The sequence below is a fragment of the Aspergillus chevalieri genome, chromosome 1 (genome assembly GCF_016861735.1).
Source record: "Aspergillus chevalieri M1 DNA, chromosome 1, nearly complete sequence".
Lineage (NCBI taxonomy): Eukaryota > Fungi > Ascomycota > Eurotiomycetes > Eurotiales > Aspergillaceae > Aspergillus > Aspergillus chevalieri.
In genome coordinates this window covers 882500-907042 of record NC_057362.1, presented here as the reverse complement: position 1 = coordinate 907042, position 24543 = coordinate 882500, and the positions used below count along the sequence as shown (strand labels likewise).

The 24543-nt window shown below is 49.5% G+C and overlaps 10 protein-coding genes across 10 annotated transcripts; 6 read left to right on the top strand and 4 right to left on the bottom strand.

Annotated features, from left to right (window-relative positions):
• Positions 1 to 300: 300 nt before the first annotated feature.
• Positions 301 to 2087, top strand: ACHE_10316A (uncharacterized protein; the record flags this gene model as incomplete). The annotated part of the gene is made up of 3 exons (XM_043277931.1): positions 301 to 315; positions 392 to 1770; positions 1823 to 2087. 3 exons carry the CDS (start codon positions 301 to 303, stop codon positions 2085 to 2087), a joined length of 1659 nt encoding a protein of 552 aa, XP_043131437.1.
• A 197-nt stretch (positions 2088 to 2284) lies between these two features.
• Positions 2285 to 3566, bottom strand: ACHE_10317S (FAD-dependent oxidoreductase; the record flags this gene model as incomplete). The annotated part of the gene is made up of 3 exons (XM_043277920.1): positions 2285 to 2750; positions 2804 to 3201; positions 3258 to 3566. The coding sequence occupies 3 exons, from the start codon at positions 3564 to 3566 to the stop codon at positions 2285 to 2287; spliced, it is 1173 nt and encodes a 390-aa protein (XP_043131436.1).
• Positions 3567 to 4609: 1043 nt separating this feature from the next.
• Positions 4610 to 5633, top strand: ACHE_10315A (uncharacterized protein; the record flags this gene model as incomplete). Its single annotated transcript, XM_043277909.1, has 3 exons — positions 4610 to 4863; positions 4935 to 5234; positions 5285 to 5633. 3 exons carry the CDS (start codon positions 4610 to 4612, stop codon positions 5631 to 5633), a joined length of 903 nt encoding a protein of 300 aa, XP_043131435.1.
• A 372-nt stretch (positions 5634 to 6005) lies between these two features.
• On the bottom strand, positions 6006 to 7197 carry WC2 (GATA transcription factor LreB; the record flags this gene model as incomplete). The annotated part of the gene is made up of 2 exons (XM_043277898.1): positions 6006 to 6046; positions 6099 to 7197. 2 exons carry the CDS (start codon positions 7195 to 7197, stop codon positions 6006 to 6008), a joined length of 1140 nt encoding a protein of 379 aa, XP_043131434.1.
• Positions 7198 to 8261: 1064 nt separating this feature from the next.
• On the top strand, positions 8262 to 11952 carry RAD50 (MRX complex DNA-binding subunit; the record flags this gene model as incomplete). Its single annotated transcript, XM_043277887.1, has 2 exons — positions 8262 to 11885; positions 11944 to 11952. 2 exons carry the CDS (start codon positions 8262 to 8264, stop codon positions 11950 to 11952), a joined length of 3633 nt encoding a protein of 1210 aa, XP_043131433.1.
• Positions 11953 to 13407: 1455 nt separating this feature from the next.
• Positions 13408 to 13812, bottom strand: ACHE_10312S (putative DNA repair protein Rad1; the record flags this gene model as incomplete). The annotated part of the gene is made up of 4 exons (XM_043277876.1): positions 13408 to 13453; positions 13517 to 13571; positions 13625 to 13654; positions 13710 to 13812. 4 exons carry the CDS (start codon positions 13810 to 13812, stop codon positions 13408 to 13410), a joined length of 234 nt encoding a protein of 77 aa, XP_043131432.1.
• A 231-nt stretch (positions 13813 to 14043) lies between these two features.
• gcnE (histone acetyltransferase GCN5) lies at positions 14044 to 15650 on the top strand (the record flags this gene model as incomplete). The annotated part of the gene is made up of 7 exons (XM_043277865.1): positions 14044 to 14065; positions 14132 to 14226; positions 14301 to 14357; positions 14420 to 14628; positions 14681 to 14795; positions 14847 to 15554; positions 15630 to 15650. The coding sequence occupies 7 exons, from the start codon at positions 14044 to 14046 to the stop codon at positions 15648 to 15650; spliced, it is 1227 nt and encodes a 408-aa protein (XP_043131431.1).
• Positions 15651 to 16699: 1049 nt separating this feature from the next.
• On the top strand, positions 16700 to 17936 carry rgsB (putative RGS domain protein (Rax1); the record flags this gene model as incomplete). Its single annotated transcript, XM_043277854.1, has 3 exons — positions 16700 to 16854; positions 16916 to 17639; positions 17700 to 17936. 3 exons carry the CDS (start codon positions 16700 to 16702, stop codon positions 17934 to 17936), a joined length of 1116 nt encoding a protein of 371 aa, XP_043131430.1.
• A 658-nt stretch (positions 17937 to 18594) lies between these two features.
• ACHE_10309S (uncharacterized protein) lies at positions 18595 to 19586 on the bottom strand (the record flags this gene model as incomplete). Its single annotated transcript, XM_043277842.1, has 2 exons — positions 18595 to 19268; positions 19328 to 19586. The coding sequence occupies 2 exons, from the start codon at positions 19584 to 19586 to the stop codon at positions 18595 to 18597; spliced, it is 933 nt and encodes a 310-aa protein (XP_043131429.1).
• A 1045-nt stretch (positions 19587 to 20631) lies between these two features.
• ctpA (Cu(2+)-transporting P-type ATPase CCC2) lies at positions 20632 to 24204 on the top strand (the record flags this gene model as incomplete). Its single annotated transcript, XM_043277831.1, has 1 exon — positions 20632 to 24204. The coding sequence occupies one exon, from the start codon at positions 20632 to 20634 to the stop codon at positions 24202 to 24204; it is 3573 nt and encodes a 1190-aa protein (XP_043131428.1).
• Positions 24205 to 24543: the final 339 nt, after the last annotated feature.

Sequence of the window (24543 nt, the reverse complement as noted above, 5' to 3'; positions counted from 1 at the left end):
GTAAATAATTAGTACAAGAACATAGATAACTATAACTCCATAGTATGGCATGGTGTATCATCCCAAATAGGCTTAGTGAGAACGGCATGTGACCGCCTTCCCCAGCAGAGCGGGAATCGTCGGGGTAAGAAAGTAGAATTAACCTCATCCTCCCAAAAGGCCTCTTTGAGATGACCGATTGATGGTCATCTTGGAGTGCCTCTAAATTATTTTCTTTTTGCGATACTGAATTTGCACCATGATCCAGCGCCCGGCGACTTATTATTTACTGAATAGTTGCCAGGAGTATCGGATGCCAACATGACACGCCGAATTGTACGAGCCCCTTTTCCCGTCTTTGACAAGCAATTCACAGATAAGGAAGTTTGCTGATGTCACTCTCTTCATATAGGTGCGGGCAGGTGTACAGCTCGCTTTATTTGCAGGTTTCGCACTGCTCCTAGTCCTATTTCTCGATAACCGGTATCGCCTCCTACCGGCCTCAATTCACGGTCACCTACCTACACATTATTCTGGCCTCGTCGTTACCGATGTAACCGTTAGTACCTGCTCATCCTTCAATATTTTTTCCAACTGCAAAGTCAACAAGGACACGTGGACTCGGGTCGATAAGGATCTCTACCTGCGCACGGGATGGACGTCGAGCGCATACCTCCATTTTGAACGGAAGAAGGAGGAGGAACTGCTTCCAACGGACAAGGTGGTCCTTGATATGAAGATTGGCCGACTTAATCCTAAATTAATGGAGGGTACCCCCCAAAGCGATCTGGAACTCTGGGAACAAAGACCGGGAGGCATCTGGCTGAAGCGTACGGCCAAACGCCATGCGAGCGACTCGCAGACCACCGTCACCTCGGTTGATGTGCTCTTTGGTGCTGATGCAGTTGAGCCGCGTGTTGGTTGGGAAGTCAAGGATACTCCGTTGCTGCTGAATAGCTGGACGGAGCAATTGGAGGCTCGCGTTACTGTTCGAAGAGGCGATCCACAAAAGACCAAGAGGGCCGTTCCGAGGATTAAAGATAATGGACGATTCAAGATTATGCAGCTGGCGGACTTGCATATGAGTACGGGTCTAGGTGCTTGTCGAGAACCAGTGCCGGTCGAACTTGTACCCGGCCAACCGTGCGAGGCTGATCCTAGAACCCTGGATTTCGTGGAGAGGCTTTTGGATGAAGAGAAGCCTGACTTGGTTATTCTTAGTGGAGACCAGGTGAACGGTGAAACTTCCAAAGATGCCCAAAGCGCGCTCTTCAAACCCGTCAAGTTGCTCGTGGATCGCAAGATCCCGTATGCGGCCATTTTCGGCAACCATGATGATGAGGGTGACCTCAACCGATCGGAACTTATGGAAATTTACGAAGACCTACCTTACTCCCTATCATCTGCCGGTCCCGATGACATAGATGGTGTTGGAAACTACATTGTTGAGGTCCTTGGTAGCGGGAAATCGGCCCATTCTGCATTGACTCTCTATCTCCTTGACACACATTCTTATTCCCCCGACGAGCGACAATTCCGCGGCTATGATTGGATCAAACCGAACCAGATCCGGTGGTTCCAGAACGAAGCACGGGGACTGAAGACCAAACACCAGGCTTATACGCACATGCACTTGAACATGGCATTTATTCATATCCCGCTTCCTGAGTATCGTGATAACCGCAATTTCTTCCGAGGTGGCTGGCCGGAAGTCCCTACGGCGCCTGGGTTTAACACTGGCTTCAAGGATGCTATGGAAGAGCAGGGTGTTCTTTTCGTTAGCTGTGGACAGTAAGTGGATTATCCAACTTTCGTGATAGACGTATCTAACTTCCCAACCTAGTGACCATGCCAATGACTACTGCATGCTCAACAAGGATAAAAACGATAAGCCATCTTCGTGGATGTGCTATGGCGGCGGTGCAGGCCTTGGTGGCTACGGAGGATACAATGACTATGTTCGACGAGTGCGATTCTTTGACTTTGACATGAACGCTGGGCGAGTCGTGACATATAAGCGACTGGAATGGGGCGAGACCGCGTCCCGGATCGACGAGATGATGCTTGTCGACGGCGGCACGGTGAAAGGGCCTGATGGGGCAAATTAGGATACTCCTTTTCAAGTCTGATGTTGCTTTTGGTTGGCATGGGGTTTCGGGTTCATATCATGGTTATTATTTTACTTCTGCTGTACAATACTTGGTTCGTTGATATATGGGGTCTTCTCAATTATCCTGAAAAGTTATCCTTGTTGGGTTATCATTATCATATCCGTTATAGTACTATATAATTATCACAATGGTTATCACCACCACTTCTCGAAGAGAATTCTCTCCTGTCCATCTCCAAGCAACCCTCGAAGCACACCAACGAACTCATCCGTCATCTCCGGTGGCCCACACAAATAACACACCGTTTCCTCCGGCTTGATACTCGCATCCGCTCCCCTAACAGCCACACTGAGGTCCTCACGACTGATTCTCCGCGCATGAATAGAAATATCAACAGGCGGAGCTGTCCTTAGCGGCGAGTCCTCTGGCAGATCCGTAATGAAGAGATCAAGCCCTATGCGCAGACGATGGGATTGGCATTGCGACTGGGTGATTTGGCGGAGGCGGGTGAGGAAAAGGATTTGGTCGAGGGTTGCTTCGGTCGACGATGGGGTGGGTTTGGGGAGGCGGGTGGAGTAGAGGATTTGTATGTTTGTTGGATTGGGTAAGACGGTGTTGGATTCGTTGTTATTTAGGTGGGAGAGAATGGAGATGAGGGGGCTGGACTAGATGAGTCGTTATGTTCCTTGATGAAGACATGGGCATATACTCACTTGATGCCTACACCCCCGGCAATCAAACCCACATTCCGGACATCATTCAAATCAATCCCCGACGGCGGCCAGACGAAACCCCCTCCAACACGGATCCCCAGTTCCGCCCCCAAGATCTCATCCTTGGGTTTCCAAAGCCATGCGCTTGCCGGATTCGACAGCGCCTTCTGCACAGCTAACTCGACGTAGGGTGGTCTCCCCGCAGAATCGACAGGGGGGAGACCCGGTTCCGCGACAGAATCAAAGTGCTCTTTCGGAGGTTGCTCGGGAATCGGCAGGACGTTTGCATCTGCTGGTGTGGAAGTGATGCTGAAGCCGCCGGCATTGGGGATGGTTGGGATATGGACGTCTAGCCATTGGCCGGGGAGGAAGGTTAGTGGTTGGGGGGTCTTGTCTTCCTATGATAGGTTAGTCAAGTCTATATGCGGAGCACTGAGATTTGTCCTGTACGTACATCGCCATCTTGAGTGTCGTTTTCGAGACTCTGTACATTGGGCGGGATTGTTAGTTGGAGCAGACGGACAGTCGGGTTGAGCTCGTCGATATGCGTTAATCGCACTGTATATAGTCTATTCTGGCGCGGTTCTGCTGCTGTGCGTACTTGGTGTGGTACGCCTGTCTTGGGTTTGGAGCTCATCTGGCGATAGTATCTTGGAGAGAATGGATACTGATTTCGGTTTTGATAGAGGGTCCTGGTTACAATGGATGGAGGTGATCGGAACAATTGATTAAAACACAGCCACTGAAGACTCTTTCCGTACATAGATGGTTCTTATTCAATTCAAGCTGAAGCTGTGTACAGTATAGTGATGGTGGTGCTGCTGGTGATGGTGGTGATTGCGATTTTGTGAGGTCAGGCTGACCGCGCAAAGGTAAATGACGTAGCTCTCAGCCTAGATGGACATATAAAACGCTTTAACAGTAGCCCAGTGCTGGTCAACGAAACGATACAGAGAATATTAGTATGGCCCCTGCACAAGGATGACACGCTTCTCAAAAGGAGCTACTGGTTTTCTCTTTTATACGGGCAAAAATTGAAGATCTAGTCATCTTTGCGGAACTCCGCAATGACCTCGGTCCCGGGTTCGAACCATGCTCTTTTTTGTTTTATTTTTTTTCTACCCCATCTTCGTACTATCAGACACCATGCATTATGGGTGGTGAATTTCCGAAGATGGTATTTGAAAACGTACAGAATGAACATTCTCGGCACTCGTACTTTTGTATTCGGATGACTATGGGGCGTTCGTGCAGATACTCCACCGCGGCGCTTAAACCGACAAGACACATTCTGATTGAACAGAAACAAAAGCAGCTCCAAGCATGGTGATATTTTAACGGCCTTGTCTGATTGCTTCGAATGCGCAGATCGATTCCCCATCACATTCTCTAGTGCGTGTGACGACCATCACACCAGCGCGTTCTCGTTCCCAGCTCGGCCAGTCTCATTGGCGATGGCCCTGTGCGAGAGCGCTTGCTCGAGGCCCAGCATTGGCCAGATGCATCTCTGGGATGGTCCCAAACATGGATGAGACATGGGTTTGCTAGGTGATGACCCCTCTTTTGGACATGCTGCAGCGGCGTCTGTGGAAGGTATTCATTCCTCTGTCTTTCACATATCTAAGTGCTCATCCCGGTTGATGAGAAGAAAGGCTTTGCTTTCTTCTTGATTTGGACGGCTTTATTCCTGGTGGTCGCTTTTGAATGCGCGTGTGAACGGAATTTAGCCAGCCGGTCTGGCCTCAGCGAACAGAGTAATTAATCGAATTATAATATCTGAAAAGAGAAAGAGAAACCGCCGAAAAGATGTCCTGGAAACAGAACCTTTTATATTTCCCGCGAAATCACCGGTACCATAAAGTGTTTCTTTGGCTTATGGCCGTTGAACTGCCGTTCACCATTGTGATCTTAACACTTACTGGAATTGCATCACATGATTTATATCGGACTCGACTCTGGCAGGATGGCGCAGACAACGGCTTCAACAGTGCCCCGGATGAGATCCTATACGCCATGGCCAACTACCGACCATACAAAGTGCCTAAAGTTTGGAGCTCATTGTGCGTGTTTCATGTTTACCCTTACCATCTCGCTATAGAGAGTTTGAATGGTTGCAGCTAACAAAAAGCAGTACGGACGACTATAACCTAGCCCTTGGCGTCCTGAGCACCTTCTTCTTGATCACCAAAGTTCCCTTGCATTTCCTCCGCCTCTTCTACCCTCCTGTGGCAGCTTTCGTCCATGCGGGATTGTTAGCCGTCTATATCGCCTCGGCCTCGTTTCAAGCAGGCAGTGACACGTCCGACTCGAAACATCCACAGAATGGCGCACCATGGTACATCGCGAAAAGCTGCGGTGTTGCCGCGCACCCGAACAATATCCAATACTGCAAGCAGGCGAAGGCACTGTTTGCGATAACCATCATTGTCATGTAGGTAACTTTCTCGCCTCTCCAACTACTTGATGCTAACCCATGGCCAGTATCCTCTACTTCGTCGAGCTCGTCCTAAGCTTTCATAGCTGCGTCCCCACAAAGGAAGAAATCGAAAAGCGCCGCGAACGTCAAGAGGAAAAGAGAACCATGAAGGAGTACGAGGAGGAAATCCTCAAGTCTCCCGTCATGATTCCGATGACGCCTGGGCCCAACACCAGCGGGTTACCGCCCATGACACCGCACAACTTCGTCTTCACCCCGATGAGCAACGGACCGTCTGACCTGCCGTTCCGGAACCAGCCTTGTTCGCGCGCTTCGACGCACCAGGAATCGGCGGAAACCCTGACATCAGGGCCACAGTTCTTCCCGCCTCCTCCCAAGGCAGTGACTAAGTGAGATGTCTTGGAAATCTTGTGATGATGTTAACGGTCACTGGGATGCTGTATCGCCAGTGACTCGATACTCCATGTTTTTTTTTTGTTGATTCAAATTGAGCGTCAGCCAAATACCCGCTTTCATGTTGTGTTGCGTTCTGTTTTCCCGCTTTATACCTCTGGAATTATTTTGTACAATCGGTTTACAAGGCTCAATAGTAATCAATATCTCCCGTTAAATGATTGCATTATTTGCATAACTCAGGAAAGAGATGATTATAGGATGAATGCTAGATCTTATGCACAAACCCAAGAAATAGCAGAACATAGGGGTATCTTCGCTATACAACTGGAGTCAAGAAAGAGCGACGAGCAGTGCGTCCAGAACAGAAACCTAGGTTGGTGGTGTCTGGCGCTTCTTTTTGGCCCATCGTACTGGAGACGTTAGCATATAACCGAAATGTCCATTGGAAGGTGACCAACTTACATCCACAAGCATTACACAAAGTCTTAGGTCCCTTAGGACCCTTTCGCCACTCGGGCGAGTCTGAAGTCCCACAGTCGCTACATCGATATTCTCCTCTCAGACGTTTCCTCCTATCGCTCTCCTCCATACTGCGGACCTGCTGGTCTATCTTAGTAAAATCGGTGTCGCATTGGATGAGGCGACCACGGCGGATACCAGTGCTAATACCCTGAGATCTCTCTCCTTCTCCGTAGTGCAAACCAGTTAGGACTTCGATCCCTTCAATGTGAGATAGATTCTCGGCGGCAAATGGTTTGGGTTGCTCGGGCTCAAGGGTATCTGATGATTCATATTCTTCTGCTGATGTAATGAAATCGGGGATAATGGTACCGGTGAAACCAGCTGGGTTTGATGCGATGAAACGTGGAGGTTGGTTGAAATATGTCTTGTTGCTGCTGCTTGAATGGTCCGATCTTGCATATGGTGCTTTGTTCGCTTTTGATTCCTCCTCCTCTTCCTCCTTGAGTCGTGTGACCTGTTGCATCAATCGGATATTCTCGATCTTGTGTTCGAGGAAGGAGTCGATGAACTGAGCGCTTTTGGTCGGATATGGCCGGCATATGATAAAGACTCCGTCGTAGGGTTTGCTATTTCCATCTGCGTTGTTCCCGCCCTGATTCGACATGTGGGGATGCCCGGAGGCTTCCAGAATGCAGTGCGAATCACCCACGCGGCTGAACCGGAAATGCAGATGTAGAGCACATCCCGTCGCAACACATTGGTCTAGTTCCTCGGAAAATATTGCGCGATCGTCTTGGTGTGTGAAGTAGGACAGCGGCTTTCCCTCCAATTGTTTCGTGGTGTATCCCGTAATCGACTGGCACGAGGGCGAGGCGTATGTTATCGTGCCATCTGCGCTTAGAAGCAGAAACATGTCCTTCATCTCAGCTATTGCGCGTTGTGGCCAGCTTCTAGCACCGGATTGTTGCACGGTTTGCGCCTCGAAGTCACCGGTGAGGGACTGTGCTTGTCGCATGCGCTGAGCTTGTATTGTATAGGAATTGCCTCCGTCGATTTGCAAGCCATATGCCTGGCCATGTCTTATAGAAGCAGGCTCCATGATCTAGTAACTGTAACTTCCGGTCGTCACTCAGAACTCGACAGTCGCATATCAAGACGGCACATGCGATACCCAATCGCGCGCAGCAAAGAAAAGGAAAATAGCGAAAAATGAAGTCGAGAAGCGCGAATCGGAAGCCCACATTTGATGTAGTATAGAGTGACCTACTCAGAAAATAAAAGCATCGCGCTTCGTAGTCGACAGATTTAGGCCGGAGGGCCTCAAGACAGCTCCTCTCCGTACGGAAACGCATCCTCGTTTCGCCTACAAGCAATTTGCCACCTGAGCTGTGGACTGCAATTCCCCTGGTTAATCATTCGCCTGTCAGCAAAAGTGATCCATCTTCTCTCCAGCGGCGCACGTGATCTCGCGCTCTGCCGCCCCGCGTCCGACGCGCAGAACGGCGTCAAAGGTACGGAATAGAGCAAAAGAGATCACTCTTCGTCTGGATAGCACGCACTGGATTCGAGCGAGGAATAGAAAACCAGTGCGTCGTTTATCACCATGTGAGATGCGCTGATTATTCCTCTCTAGTTTGGGTTCTTTCGCTGACCATAGCTATCTCTATAGGTGTAAGTGATGCGGATCCACGACGGAAGGTATCTTTATCTGACTGGATGCTACAGCGAAGATAGACAAGCTCTCGATTTTGGGGTATGTTTTGTTTGCCACGTCTACGAACACAGCGACGGGTCATTGATGGAGGGAATACTACAGTGTCCGCTCATTCGACAACACCCGCAGCGAAACGATCCAGTTCCATACTCCTCTTACATTAATCGTCGGATACAATGGATCGGGAAAGACGGTAGGATTATATGGCTGTTTATAAAGGAATGTGTTGGCTGATAAAGGGTTCAGACCATCATCGAGTGTCTCAAATATGCGACGACCGGCGATCTCCCACCAAACAGCAAGGGTGGAGCTTTCATCCATGACCCGAAGGTACGTCTACAAGTCTGCTCGGTTATAACACTTACTGAGGCGTGGAGTAATAGCTCTGTGGGGAGAAAGAGGTTCTGGCCCAGGTGAAGCTATCGTTTAAGGGGACATCCGGCGCGAAGATGGTAGCCACCCGAAGCCTACAACTTACGGTCAAGAAAACGACAAGACAACAAAAGACACTGGAAGGGCAGCTATTGATGGTTAAAGATGGGGAAAGAACAGCTATCTCCTCCCGGGTCGCGGAGTTGGACCAGATCATGCCTCAATATCTAGGCGTATCCAAGGCCGTCTTGGATTCAGTCATTTTCTGCCACCAGGATGAGAGTTTGTGGCCTATGAGCGAACCTTCTGTGCTGAAGAAGAGATTCGACGAGATTTTCGAAGCGATGAAGTACACCAAGGCTATCGAGAATATCAAGGTTCTAAGAAAGAAGCAGAACGAGGAACTCGCCAAATACAAGATCATGGAACAACACGCCAAAGAAGATAAGGAGAAGGCCGATCGTGCAGAAAAAAGGTCTATCAAGCTTCAGGAAGAAATCGAGGCATTACGAATCGAAGCCCATCAGCTTTCCGAAGAGATGCGACGGGTTGCTGATCTCGCCGATAAAGCATGGAAAGAGTCTGAAAGTTATTCCCAAATCCTCGGAGCCCTGAAAGGGAAACGGATCGAAGCAAACAGCATCCAGTCGACGATTGACAACTTGAAAAGACACCTTGTTGAACTCGATGACTCGGACGAGTGGCTAGAGTCGAATTTGGAACAGTTCGAATCAAAACAGCTTCATTACCAGCAAAATGAGGAGGCTCAGAAAGAGAACTATATGGAAATCAAGGAGCAAATTGAGCAGGCTCGACATAGGCTTGGTCTCAAACAAGCAGAGTGCGGCAAATTCGAGAACGACAAGGCCAACTACGAGCGACAGCTTGAGAGACGCAAGAAGCTGATCAGGGAAATCGCACGAACCCATAACATCCGCGGGTATGATGATGATTTGGACCAGACTGACATGAACGAGTTCATGCGGAAGATTCGAAAATCCCTGACGGACCAGAATCAGACCCTAGACCGTGCGAAGCGTGAAGCGCAGACTGAGCTACGCGAAGTGCAAGTAACTCTGAATGAAATCGGCCAGCGAAAGTCTGCGCTGCAGGAAAGCAAGAACGCAGCCAGACGGCAAATAGCTTCCAACGATAAGGAGATCGCCTCATACCAAAGAAAGCTTAACGAAATCGACGTCGACGAAGGTGTTCAAGCTGCGATCGAGTCGAATATTGAGGATATCAATTCCCGTCTAAGTTCCTCCAAGGGACGTGCGCAAGCGGCTTCTTGGGATAAGGAGATCCAGGAAATCAACACAGCTATTCGGAATCTGGAAGATGACAGTTCGCGATTGAATTCGGAGCTCATTGAGGCTACTAGAATGGCCGGTGATTTGGCTCGCCTAGACCATTTGAAGAAGGAGCTGAAAGATCGAGAGCGCAGCCTTGAAACCATGAAGGGCGCTCATGACGAACGTCTTACAAAACTCGTCAGCTCTGATTGGCGACCAGAGACGTTGGAACAGGAGTTCCAACAGGTCATGAATGAAGAATCTAGACTTGTGACCAATGCAGAGAACGACCGAAATGGCGTCAATAGAGAGCTGGAACAGGTGGAATTCAAGCTGAGAAACGTTAGGAAGACTCTGGATCAGCGACAGAAAGAACTCCAAGACAGCATTAAGGAGATTCGGGAAGCAGTTGATGACGAGCCTGAAGAATACCTGGAAATTGTCAAGCAACGGCAGGTCCAGCTTGATATCGCTAGAAAGGATGCGGAACAATATGCAGGCGTTGGCGAGTATATCACCACTTGTCTCGAAACAGCCAATAAAGCCAAGGTGTGTCGACTGTGTACCAGACCTTTCAGAAACGACAGCGAGTTCCAGAGTTTCAAAGCCAAGTTGGAACAGCTGGTCAAGAAGACGCAAATGCAAGCCGAGGATGAGGATGTCCGACGACTTGAAGAAGATCTCAATACTGCGCGTGAAGCCGGTACTGCTTATGATTCGTGGATCCGCTTGCGAGAAATGGACATCCCTGAACTGGAGAAGGAGGAACAACAACACGATTCTCGGCGGGATGAGCTTCTGACCGAACTGGAAAACCGTGACAAGGTGGTTGACGAGAAGGTTGAGAAGAAGAGAGACGTTGAGTCTCTTTCGAAGACGGTGAACACGATTGTGAGGTACGATGGTGATATCAAATCCATCAAGTCTCAGATCAAGGAGCTGTCTTCGAAGCGGCAAGGTACCAGCGCTACGCGCACACTCGAAGATATCCAAGACGAGATCGCTGCGACTGGCGAAAAGTCTAGAGCTTTGAAGAAGACCCTCACAAAGCTCACTCATGACAAAGAGCAGGCACGTACTGAAATTACCACCTTGGAGCTGCAGCTCAGAGATGCGAAGAGCAGCCTGGACAATGCCAAGTTCCAGTTGGAGAAGAAAGCTGATCTCCTTGCCAGGCTGGAAGAGTACAAGAATTTCAACGCCCAGCAAAGAGAGGCCATTGAGAAGGCTGATCAGGATATTGAAGGGCTCACACCTGAGCTCCTGAAAGCCCAAGCACGGTATGATGACATTAGCCGGCGTGCTGAGGCTCGTGAGAGGGAACTGCAGCATGCAATCTCTACTCTGTCAGACAGTGTAAACCAGCTCGATCTGGCAAATGACGAGATCAACTCGTATAATGAACGAGACGGTCCAGGTCAGCTAGAGAGAGCTAGGAACGAGCTTCGGCATATTGAAGGCGAAATCAATCAGCTTGAAACTAAGCTTGCCAATATCACCAAGGAAATCAACAAGATATCCGCACAGCTGAAGGACAGCGAAAATACCAAACGGCAATACTCTGATAACCTGACTTACCGCCAATCAACCAGAGCATTCGATGCTGTCACGGCAGAGATTGAGCAGCTCGAAGCACAAAATGCAGAAGTGGACCGGAGCCGTTTCAAGAAGGAATCGGAACGTCGAACCCGCGAACATAACGCTCTTGCTGCCCAGCAGGCGAGTAAGATGGGAGAGATGAAGTCCAAAGACGACCAGTTGATGCAGCTTCTCGCAGACTGGAACACGGACTACAAGGACGCAGCAAGCAAGTACAAGGAAGCCCATATCCGAGTAGAAACCACCAAAGCCGCTGTCGACGATCTAGCTCGCTACGGTGGCGCGCTCGACAAAGCAATCATGAAATACCACAGCCTGAAAATGGAGGAAATCAACGCCATTATCGGCGAGCTCTGGCAAAGAACCTACCGAGGCACCGACGTCGACACCATCCTCATCCGCTCCGACAACGAAAATGCCAAAGGAAACCGCTCCTACAACTACCGCGTCTGTATGGTCAAGCAGGACGCAGAGATGGACATGCGTGGTCGTTGCAGTGCTGGTCAGAAGGTCCTCGCCAGTATCATCATTCGTTTGGCGTTGGCGGAGTGTTTCGGTGTTAACTGCGGTCTTATTGCGCTCGATGAACCGACAACCAACCTTGATCGGGATAATATCCGGTCTCTGGCTGAGTCGCTGCATGAGATTATTCGGGCTCGTCAGCAGCAGGCTAATTTCCAGTTGATTGTGATTACGCACGATGAAGACTTTCTGCGGCATATGCAGTGTGGTGATTTCTGTGATTATTACTACCGAGTGTCTCGCAATGAGAAGCAGAAGTCGATTATTGAGCGGCAGTCAATTGCAGAGGTATGTTGAACCCATTTACGTTCTCTAAACACATTGGGATTTACTGACTTGTTTCCAGGTTATGTGATGCTATCTTACAGTAGATACTGGAGTATGGGGCACTGTTTGCTATGTTTTGTTTATAAGGTCAATATGTCTTGTTGTAATTAGGTTGATCAAAAGCATACTCTGGCGTTGGTGGAAAAGAAAAATGCGATATTTTTTACTATGATACCAAAAGCGACCTATAATTCATCAAATTCCTCTCCCCCGTCTGTAGGCTCAACCTCCCCCTCATTATTCTCATCAAGCAACGGCACAAACCGAAAGTCCACAAACGTCACATTGCCACCACTGGTACTCGCAATCTCTCTAGACGATCTATTCTTCGACCCGTTCTCATCCAACTCGATCATAAACTGAAGACTCAAAACACCCTGTCTGTCCCCACGAATACTCACTTTATTCGCAACCGCCATGGCCTGAGCCGCCTTCCGAATGAGCGGGAACCGGTAGTGCTGCACGATACGAGAACCCATGGAAGATGGCGGACTGACGAGGAACGTCTCCGTAACTGTGGGGGCTAGTTTGGCCCTTCTCGCGCGTGACCGAGACGTACCGTCATCGGCTAAGACCTTGTGGTATGCTTGGGGTTGTTGTGCGCCGAATTGGTTGTTTTGCTGTTGTTGGTCGATGGAGAATTCCACGACCGACTCGCTGAATGGGCCGCCGGAGGCTGAGAGGGCGAAGTACGGGGCTTTTGTTGCGGAGGCGGAGACCTTCAAGATTGTTGGGTCGGTTGCGGCGAGCTCTGTGATAGCGTTGTGTAACCATGCGGAGCGCATGATGATTTTCATGATGATTGCGTCTCGCTGTAGTGGGATGTCGACTTCACCACCATCGGGTTCGTAGGTTGTCAATTCGCAGGTGGTCTTTACGCCTGATTCGGTGAGTGTGATGCTGAGTGGGGAGCCATGTTGGAAGTATTGTAGGGTGCACGAGCGATCGAGGAGCAATGCGGGAGTTGTAAAGGCGTTGGATGCGGCGGTATTCGGTGCGGCTGCTTTGTTGGAGCCGGACGAGTCGCTTATACCAAATATCTTCAATGTTTCTAGGAGGGCTAAGAGCGAAATGACGAAATGTGGATAGTATGCGGTTTCAGACGAATCGTTGTTATCCCCAGATTCTCCGTTTCCATTATTTGTTTCCGTCGAAGGATTGAACGTGTAGCTGGTGAATAGCGCCTTGTCGAGAAATGCGAGACCTTGTGCAACGCGACCCTCCTCCACTGAAACCCGAAGTCCATCTGGTGTTATCTGCACAGTAGCCTGCGGCGCGAATCCAATGCATTGCAGCAAAGTGTATAGATGGTAAGCGTTGCTGGAGACAGCGGAGAAGACGGGTTCCCCGTCCGCCATTGTTTCAACCGGTCTGAATTTATAGCAAGGAAAGGATGGAATAGGACACCGGAACCTAGATTATGCAATGTGCGTGTCTAGCTCAGCTTATAGTACATGAAGGAATTCGGAACACGAGTGTCGCTCTAGACGTAGACCCCGACGGCACAGATCATGTACACAGCCCCGAAACTGGAAATAGATCAATCAGTATTAGTGAGTATAAAACACGATAATTGCATGGCTATGACATACCCGAATGCCAATGAGGCTGGCACGCCGAGAGATGCAATACTCAGGAAAGACCGATCTGCTAAGCATAAGAACAGGAACCAGTCGTGTATTGAAGCAGTGGGAACTAACTTAGTCCAAAGAGTCCAGTCAGGAAGAATGCTATGGAAAGTCAGTAAACGCCTGGCATATCATCTGGACGTGAATGGGGCCTGACCAATGAGCAGTAAACTGAAGCCGACGGAGAACTGATTGTCTTTGGAGACCACGGGAGAGAAAGGGTATGCGGAGGCTGCCTCCCAGACTTCGTTCAACGACATCAGGATAAACGTTTGTTATAATTCAATTCAAAGAAAAGACATTCACCACCAACAAAACCGCACAGGATGAATAGACGTAGATGCATCTGAAGCTATTCCGAATGATCTGGCCCGATTGGTATCTCGGAACAATTGTTCCGCCGACGCTAGGCCCCGTATCGGGATCTCCACGCTGCCGTGGCGCTTCACAAGACGAAGCAGAGAACAACAGAATAACCCACCCAGTGCACTATGGCCGCCATGGCGATTGACAGTGAGTCGCTGCCTTAATGGCTGCCGTTGGGCGATTGGTCTGATCGGTTACTGACCCCATATCCAGGTGCAAAGCGGAAAGCTTCCGAAGAGATCACTTCCCCGGATTCGCAACAACAGAGTAAGAAAGCGCGCACTGACTCGCCGGAACGAGAACCAAAGGTTTGCTCATGGTCCTTCGTCAGAGTTGCTGTATACGTCAACGCGATTGTCTAACAATGGCTGGTTCTGTCTAGGTTGAGGAAGATGAAGACACCGGGAAGCCCCTCCGAATCGTCCCCTTTCCCGAGAAAGTAAGCTTCACCGATGCGAAATCGCCTTGATGGAGATGATATTGATTGTCGCGCTATCATAGCCAGCGGTTCTAGAAGAGCGTCGAGGAGATATCGAGTTCCGGGTGGTTAATAATGATGGATCGCGGGATAGCTTTGTTATCCTCACCGGGTTGAAGTGTATTTTTCAGAAGCAACTTCCCAAGATGCCCAAGGATTATATTGCGCGATTGGTGTACGATAGGTCGCACCTGTCTATCGCGATTGTGAAGCATCCGTTGGAGGTAGTTGGGTACGTATACAGGATTCTAAGAGGTTGTAGTTCGCCACTAATGCGGACCCAGAGGGATCACGTACCGGCCATTCAACAGTCGCAAATTCGCCGAAATTGTCTTCTGTGCCATCTCGTCCGACCAGCAGGTAAAGGGCTACGGAGCGCATTTGATGTCACATCTTAAGGTATGGGTTGAATACAAACACAGCGACATACTGGATAGTAACGTGTTGCAGGACTATGTCAAAGCTACATCGCCAATTATGCACTTCCTGACATACGCCGATAACTATGCTATAGGATATTTCAAAAAGCAGGGCTTCACGAAAGAAATTACACTCGAAAGGTCTATATGGATGGGATACATCAAGGATTACGAGGGAGGCACCATTATGCAGTGCACGATGTTGCCCAAGATACGATATCTGGAAATTGGGCGCATGCTCTTGAAGCAAAAGGAAGCGGTTCATGCAAAGATTCGCGCGTTTAGTCGGTCACATATCATCCACAATCCGCCGAAAGAGTGGAAGAACGGGCCGTGTCAAATTGACCCGTTGAGCATCCCGGCCATCAAGGAATCTGGGTGGTCTCCTGATATGGATGAGTTGGCTCGTCAACCACGCCATGGACCGAACTATAACCAGCTGCTGCACCTTCTTAATGACATGCAGAATCACAGCGCTGCATGGCCCTTCACCCAACCCGTCAATCGCGATGAAGTGCCAGATTACTACGAGGTTATCAAGGAGCCTATGGACCTCTCAACCATGGAGGAGAAGCACGAAAAGGATATGTACCCGACACCACAGGACTTTATCAAGGACGCTATGTTGATATTCGACAACTGCCGGCGGTATAACAACGAGAGCACCCCATACGCCAAGAGTGCGAACAAATTGGAGAAATTCATGTGGCAACAGATCCGGAACATCCCGGAGTGGTCGGTAAGTATCCACAGTCTCAAGAACCTCAACTTAATATACGAGTCTACTGTTCATATGCTAACTGCGGTTTTCTAGCATCTGGCTGATGGCCATTGAAATTAAGATTATCTGGCATGCTTTGGAGCGTAGGAGTTATTCGTGTGGCTGGCGTTTATATTTGCATTTCCTGTGATTTATAAGGTTCCATGGACAATACCCAAAGATGTGATTGATGAAGCTTTGGTTCTGGAGGTTCGGTTTCGGCTTTCTATATTGAGTTTTGAGTGAAACTGGTATTTTTAGCAATTTCACTGTGTATTGTGGGTTACTGCGGTCCCTTGCTGGGATTTCCAACGCTGGTACAGGTACAGAATCCATACAGAGTACCATTCTGAGCATATACAGCCCAAATGATAGTAGGGTATGCAATAATCAACATTCTGCATTATATGTAATACCATGATTTTCACAATAGCCTTCCTAAAATATTGAGTTTTTGCCTTTGATGTGCCGCTGTCAACCAAAACCAGCCATACCGGTCGTACCGTACGATACAGTATTGAAGACCGGCACGTGTGGGTGCCTGACGGGCCGGTGGACCTTCATCTCGGCATAACATTGAACCGGGCCGTCTGCTTGCTAGCTTTTGGATAACAACCAAAAAATAAAGAAAAAAAAACTTCATCGTTGGGAGCTTGTGCTGGAGAGGCTGCTGGGCACTCTTGTTTTCGTTTCTTCATTTTAACCTGCTAGATGCATATTATTTTATTTTCTTGATATCTCTTCGTTGTTGCTGCGCGGCTGCTTCGGAGTGGCTGTCCGTTTGGATTTCGACTATTCGGGAAACCCTTACAGGGGGAGGAGACTCCTGTTTGAGATCATCCTCACCTTACTGTTATTGTTGTTGCTCAACCTTCAATCTCTTCACTACTTCTCCAACTCCTCCAGCCCTCCTTCGGTGGAGTGCTATTAATCAACTGTGATTGATTTGGCTTTTTCTAATCATCACGGAAATTTGTGGGATATTTACACCTGTTTTTTCGACAATACCGACGATTACGCTCGCTCCCCCCTTTTCCCTTTATTCGGGCCCCTCTTTTATGCTCGACGTATTCGCGTGATATTCGACGATATTCGATCTCTATAATCGATCACACTCGTTGAAAATGGCTTCACCTTCGCTTTTGGACGTGGAGCAGCGCAATCGCCTCCCGACACTCTATGAAGTTCTAAGTCGCCGGACTCTCGCTCCCGTTGATCTCTTCTCGTTCTACATTTACATGCGCGATCAGCAACGGTCGGTTGATTACTTGGACTTCTGGTACGCTCAGACGATCGCGATGGCTACTAATCCTTTGCTTTTCTAACACAAGTTTCGTTAGGCTCGATGTATCGCAACACATGTCCCTATGCCGTCACTATGTCCGAGAATTACGTCGCTCCGTTCTGGTGGCCACGCCGGAACTCGAAAAGGCCGAAAGCAAAGGTTCGTCAGCAGCAGTATTGGACAACATGGATACAATGGGCGACATTCCACTGGTAGAAGCTGGGCCTTCAAACACGCGCAACGATCTTCCCGACGAGAAAGATGCAGATCAAAGACTGTCGGCATTTCTGCGTCTTGACGGCCACAATACCAATGGGAACACCACCGAAGCCAGCCACGAGACAAACCACCACGAACGAAGTGCGTCAGACGAACAAGCTCGTGAAAGTTCCGAAACACGAGATATTTCAAATTCGCCAGGGCATACAGTAGCGCGCGCCGACATTCGTGCTAGCGCAGAGAAAGTTTTATACACATACCTGTTACCTGGCGCAGAGCGAGAAATCGTACTGCCGGACGAGATGGTTTCTACTATCATCAATCTGGTTGAAGACGATGGTAGAGACGACCCGGAAGTGTTTGACCCCGCCAAGGACTATGTTTTCCAAGCCATGGAACGCGATGCTTTCCCAGGATTCTTGCAGGCCAAGGCTCTGGGAAACCTTGTACCATTGTCAATCGTTTTCCGTCTTGCCTTTGCGCTCATCAGTTTCGGTGGTGGCTTCTGGGGTGCATTCTACGTGGTTCTCAGACCCAAGCCACGGCACATTCGTTGCTGGGTATGTTATAGCCCCTCTAGACTTCTAGACTACCAAGATCGTCTAACTAATGGTTGGCAGATAATTTTGCCATTTGTCGTGGCCGTATACTTCATTATCACTTACCAGTACAAGCTCGACCCGGTCATGGCCCTCTTGGGGTACAGCGAATACACCTTTATGAACTGGGCACCGATCCGCGAGCCCTACGTCCGGAAACTCTTGAACAAGCGATCCACTTCAGTGCTCTTTATCGGTGCCTTCATCGCTGCTGCCCTGAGTGTACTGTTCATCTTCGTTCCTGGTACCTCGCTCTGATCTTGTCGCTCTTTTATGCTCTTCGGTTTTTGCAGCTAGCGTGTTGTTTCTTTCCTTTTTAACTTTGTGGCCATGTGTCTACGCGACGTCAGCCTGGTAATTTCAAATGTCCTTGGCTCGGCACGGTACATGACTTGAGGGCCTGCTTCTGGGAAGCAGCCTATCCACCTAGACAATCATTGTCTCAAGCGTCCCCAGTCCCTCATTTGCGGGAGGGAGCAATCCCGATATCCCAATCGTCCAATGACTGTGCGATGCCTACCCCAGCATCCTATTTCGGGCAGTGCGACTGTTTACTTTCTTTTCTTTCGTTTTCTATTTACCATAATTTTCCCTCCGGTTCTACCATCTTTGTCTATATTTCTTTTCTCTTTTTGTTCATTTTTACCTTCTCAAATACCCATTTCTCGCACTATTTGTGTACGTTGGATGACTTTTATCGAGTTTTTTCTGATTTGGGCAGTGAAGCGAATAATCTATGGTAGATAAGACTTTTATAAATGTGACTGTAATGCAGGCGAAAGGCTTTCGGAATGCTCGAGTCTAACTCAATAGGACTCAACTAGTTCAATAGAGAATGTCAATGGGTCGTCAATCAAACCAGGTCATATCATTTCATTTGTATCATTCCCGAAAGAAGCAAAACATAAATCTAATATCACGTTTTCTTCCCGAGGAGACGTTTCGCTTGTCTTGCGGCGACCCGAGATGACCCTACGCCTTCATCGATCTCCATCCTCGAACCAACGGGCTCCGCATCATCACTCCCATTCTCGAAATACCCATCGTCGTCATTGTCATCGGCGCTGTATTCGCGCTTGCTACCACCACCGCCAGGTCCCAACCTCCGGCCTCCACTCCGCGTCCCCGATCTCTTCGGATGCCCTTCATCACCTTCCTCCGACCAGCTGTTGATAGCCTTGTTCAGTAGTTCCGCGCGCGCATTTTCCTTAGCGGCACGCTTGGCGGAATTCGCTTTGATCTTCTCAATCTCAGCTTCGATATCGCTGATCACGCCTCCGCAGCGGGACTCCCATTCTGTCAGGATAGAGATCATACTCGGTAGGGACTGCGGTTTGACGTCGCGGAGGGTAGCGACGGAGGTGATGTTCACCGTTGGCGGATCGGAGGCGGGGGAGAGACGGGCCGTGATGAGGGAGGAGTAGATGGCTTTTGTCACGAGGGATTCAAGTTCGGCGGCTTTGGATATGGAAAGGGCTTCCATGAGAGCTTCATATGTGAGGGGTTTGATGGTTGGGGCGAGAGAGAGGAGGGAGAGGAGACGGAGTTTGAGGGTTTGGTCTTGATTGAGCTCGGGGAGGTTGGGTGTTGCTATCTCGCAGTCAGTCAATCTTTTTGATGATAAGCTACGTTAATGAGAGGAAGCTCACATTGGTAATCCTTCCATGTTCCCCAGGCAAAGATCTCGAGCAGAGTCAGATACCCTTGGTATTCCTCGGGCGTCTCCTTTGACCGGAGAGACTGGATGGTCCGGGATTCGAGCAGCTCAGCAAAGACGTACGCCTGCGGACTGGAAGTAGCATCTGTAATTATTTTGGCGATGAATCGAGGAGACGTGGCACTGTTGGAGTTGGCAAGATGAATGAATGGTTGGAGAGCCTCCAGGGCCCGGGCGTGTGTATGGTCCATGAAGCAGCGATCCCTTATCTAGTGTCTATGATAGATCGTTGATAAGTGGCTAAAAGTGCTCGAGGTTGTTAGTGTAAGCTGAGGTAGGGAAACGTTCCAGTTCTATCTTCTGATTGTTGGAGGTTGTTGATGTCTGATAGTGATGATACTGTATCTGGATGTTTGCATCTGGTGCAAACACTCCGCCATAGCGTCTACTGCTTGAGACCATCTCAAACATTCTCCACTGATTTATTACTGAGTTACTGCGGATGGGAAGGTACTGGAAATATAATAAACTATAAGAACTCTGGTCATCGTCGCAGTCATTATGTTAAATGTCTTCGATTGCTCTATTCCACAAGCCGCTGTCAGATATCAGCTAGTATTCTGACGCGAGCACAGCCCTAAATAGAAGAAGGGAAAAACAAAGGAATGGAAGAAAGAAAACGCTTCGTTTTCGATTGGATTAGACGAGCTGCTTAATTAAAATGTTGGAATCATCTCCACTAAACTATGGCATTCTTATACCCAGGACAGCTGCCAACTCTGGTCATTCTAATTGAAACTCGGAACGACCAAGCTAGATGACAGCAGCAGGACCAACATCGCAGGTAGATTAGAAGACAGAAAAATACGAAGATAATGCATCACTGCATCCGTCCTGCTTACGGCTATTTAAAGCTCTCAAAGCCTCCATTTACTGTCAGCATACCATGTGATCCCGTGACTTTCGCGCCTTAATTCGTCATCTTACTCCTTCCTTTGTTCATATTCTCTTCTCACCATTTGTCCTTTAGGAACGGAATACAACTTAGTTAAATGTTGGCGATTCCATAAGAAAAGCAGCAAGAATCGCTGACGATCATCCCATCTTATCTCATCCGGGTCTTCCGCCTCCGGTATCCCGCCGAATTTACTTGGCCGAACCTTTATTGCCTCCCTGTCCTCGATTCCTACGACGACACCTCACGTCCAAAACGCTTCGATGCGATAGTAACGCCATTTACCTCGCTTTAAAGCTTCCTCTGTGTTGCTTGATTTTCGCCATACCGGCTTGGTCGCGATGGCAGGACCATCTCCCTCGGCCTTATTACGCGCCGGCGCTGAGGATCAGCCCTCGGCGCTCATGGCTACCACAACGGTCAAGGTGGATGGAATGACCTGTGGTGCGTGCACTTCTGCCGTGGAGGGTGCATTTAAAGGTGTTGAGGGTGCTGGAAATGTGTCAGTGAGCTTGATGATGGGCCGGGCCGTCGTCCACCACGATCCTACTTTATTACCGCCGGAGAAAGTCGCCCAAACGATCGAAACCAGCGGATTCGACGCGGCCGTTCTATCTACCGATACCTCATCAGCGAAGCAAGCTGGGCACAATAATGAAGGGTTGTCGGTTTCCACGACCACCCTGGCGGTGGAAGGGATGACGTGTGGCGCTTGTACGTCCGCCGTCGAATCAGGTGTGAATGAGAAGCCCGGCGTTAAATCGGTCAACGTTTCGCTGCTTTCCGAGCGCGCGGTTGTGGAATACGATCCGTCCAGCATTACCCCGGAAGAAATTGCTGAGGCGATCGAAAATCGCGGCTTTGGTGCGACGGTGCTGGAGACAGCGTCGCCCCAGGATGGTTCACAAGAGACCGAGGGTCAGAAATCGGGGTTGAAGATTACCACTGTCGCTATCGATGGTATGACATGCGGCGCATGTACCTCGAGTGTCGAAAATGCCTTTAAGGATGTGGAAGGCCTCGTCCAGTTCAACATCAGTCTGCTTGCTGAGCGTGCTATAATTGTCCATGACCCGAACACGCTTCCGTCGGACGACATTACTTCTCTGATCGAAGATAGAGGTTTCGACGCTTCCATTGTTTCTTCAGAGGCGCATGCTTCCACTTCGAAGACGATACAACAAGTCAACATGAGCCTCCACGGTCCACGGGATGCATCCTCAGCGATGGCTCTGGAGGATGCTCTCGTTCAAAAACAAGGTATCACGTCCGCATCCGTGAACATGGCTACCTTCCGAATTTCGCTATCGTACGACTCCACTGTCATTGGGATCCGCTCCGTAGTAGAAGCGATCGAAGCCTTTGGGTACAACGCCTTGTTGGCCGATTCGGACGATACAAACGCGCAACTCGAATCTCTTTCGAAAACCAAAGAGATTCAAGAATGGAAGCGCGCCTTTTTGACCTCTGTATCGTTTGCGGTCCCTGTTTTCGTAATCAACATGTTTATGCCAATGTACTTGCCAGCTCTTGACTTTGGCAACTTTGCACTACTCCCTGGAATCTTCCTGGGAGACGTGGCTTGCCTACTGTTGACTATTCCTGTTCAGTTCGGGATAGGCAAGCGGTTTTACATATCAAGTTACAAGTCTCTGAAACATCGCTCGCCTACCATGGATGTTCTCGTCATGATGGGCACGTCTGCTGCCTTCTTTTACAGCGCTTTCACCATGATAATCGCACTGTTATTCTCCCCTCATAAGCGCCCCAGTACCGTCTTCGACACCAGTACAATGCTTATCACCTTCATCACTTTGGGACGATGGTTGGAGAACAGGGCCAAGGGTCAGACATCGGCTGCTCTCTCCCGGCTCATGTCATTGGCTCCTTCCATGACTACCATTTACGATGACTCGATTGCAGCTGAGAAGGTCGCCGAAGAGTGGGATCGCACCAACGCCAAGTCAGAATCGAAATCAACAAATTCAACGAATGACGAAGCATCCGGGCCAGGGCTCAAGTATATTCCCACAGAACTTATCGAAGTGGGGGACATTGTTCTTCTTCGCCCTGGTGACAAAGTTGCCGCTGACGGTATTGTCATCCGTGGAGAAAGCTATGTCGACGAGAGTATGATCACTGGTGAAGCCCTCCCTGTTTACAAAAAGAAGGGTAGCCTGGTCAATGCTGGAACTGTGAATGGCACTGGGTCTGTGGATGTTAAAGTCATTCGCGCTGGCAAGGACACGCAGTTGAGCCAGATTGTCAAGCTGGTCCAGGATGCGCAAACAAGCCGAGCTCCCATCCAACGCATGGCCGACGTGGTGGCCGGTTATTTCGTCCCCAGCATCATTACTCTTGGATTGGTTACGTTCTTTGGCTGGATGGTGGTTAGCCACCTGTTGCCAAACCCGCCCAAGATCTTCATGGCAGAGGACGGTGGAGGCAAGGTGATGGTTTGCTTGAAGCTTTGCATTTCGGTCATCGTTTTCGCTTGCCCCTGTGCACTGGGTTTGAGTACCCCTACTGCAGTCATGGTCGGCACCGGAGTTGGTGCGCAGCATGGTATTCTGGTCAAGGGCGGTGCTGTGCTCGAAGCTGCCACAAAAGTTAACCACGTTGTCTTCGACAAGACTGGAACTCTGACTTCAGGCAAAATGAGCGTGACCGAAGCACAACTGGAAGCCATTTGGAAATCGAGCGAATCACGTCGTCAGCTCTGGTGGTTGATTGTTGGTCTCGCAGAGATGGGTAGTGAACATCCTATTGGTAAGGCTGTTTGCTCTGCCGCCAAAGATGAATCCGGTCACCCAGGAGAAGATGGACTGCCCGGGAGCGTGGGCGACTTCGATTCCTGTACAGGAAAGGGCATCTCCGCCATTGTGGAGCCGACTTCCAGTGGTGAACGCACACGCTACCGTGTTCTGCTAGGAAATGTGCCATTCTTACGATCCCGAGATGTGCCAGTTCCTGAGTGTGCTGATCCGGATTCGCGACCTTCAGTCGACCGGACCTCAATAAGCTCCAAGCCTGGTTCCCTTGCCGGTATCACGCAAATTCACGTTGCAATTGATGGACAATATGCCGGTACAATCTCCCTTCGCGACAACATCAAGGTCACCGCTGTGGCAGCTGTTGCAGCTCTCCATCGCATGGGACTCTCAACCTCTTTGATCACCGGTGACACGTACTCCACCGCCGTCGCAATCGCCACAGCAGTCGGCATCCCAACCAGCTCCGTCCACGCCTCCGTCTCCCCCTCGGACAAACAATCCATCATCGGCTCCCTGCAAGAATCTGGAGAGCACATAGCAATGGTTGGTGACGGCATCAACGACTCCCCAGCCCTCGCAACAGCCTCGATTGGAATCGCCCTCGCATCAGGCACGGACGTCGCCATGGAAGCCGCAGACGTGGTCCTAATGCGTCCCGATGACCTCCTCTCAGTACCTGCCAGTCTCTCCCTGTCCAAGTCTGTCTTCAATCGCATCAAGATGAACCTCATGTGGGCTTGTTTATACAACCTCATCGGTCTCCCCTTCGCCATGGGTCTTTTCCTCCCCTTTGGTGGATTCATGCTACCCCCTATGGCTGCGGGAGCTGCGATGGCTGCCTCGAGCGTGTCTGTCGTCGTGAGCAGCTTGCTGCTGAAATTCTGGAAACGGCCTCAGTGGATGGACGCTGAGAAACTGGAGAAGGAGTTCCAAATGGAACATAGCCAGTTCGGGACCCGTGGATCCCAGAAGAAGAGCTGGTGGGCGGCTGCTCTCTCTGTTACGGGATCCCGTCGGAAACCCGTCTCGCAGCGGGTCAAGGATGCGGGGTTCGCTGTCTGGTCACTTGTTACTGGTAAGAGGACCAGGGTCAACGATGATGAGGGATACGTTCCGCTACAGACAGTTGAGCCTGTGTAAATTTTTCATATTTATGCGTTATGTTTCATCTCATGTTGGTTTAATTTTCTTCTCTTGAATGACGCTCGTTAAATCAGTGATTATGCATGTTATGTTCATTTTGATGATGATATCCTTGATACCTCTCTCGTTTTCATGCAATTTATTGAGATTTACAATGGAGCTATTCCCTCTAGGTTTATAAGGCAATAATGATGACAATTACATGTTCTACTGTGAAGGCGAAGGTATCGGGTCATGACAATATTTTCAAATGATAATTCTCGTAACCACGGGACATTCATCGTTACAGGTTGAGAAAAAATATGTATAGTCAAATATTCTCGTCATCAGTCATGA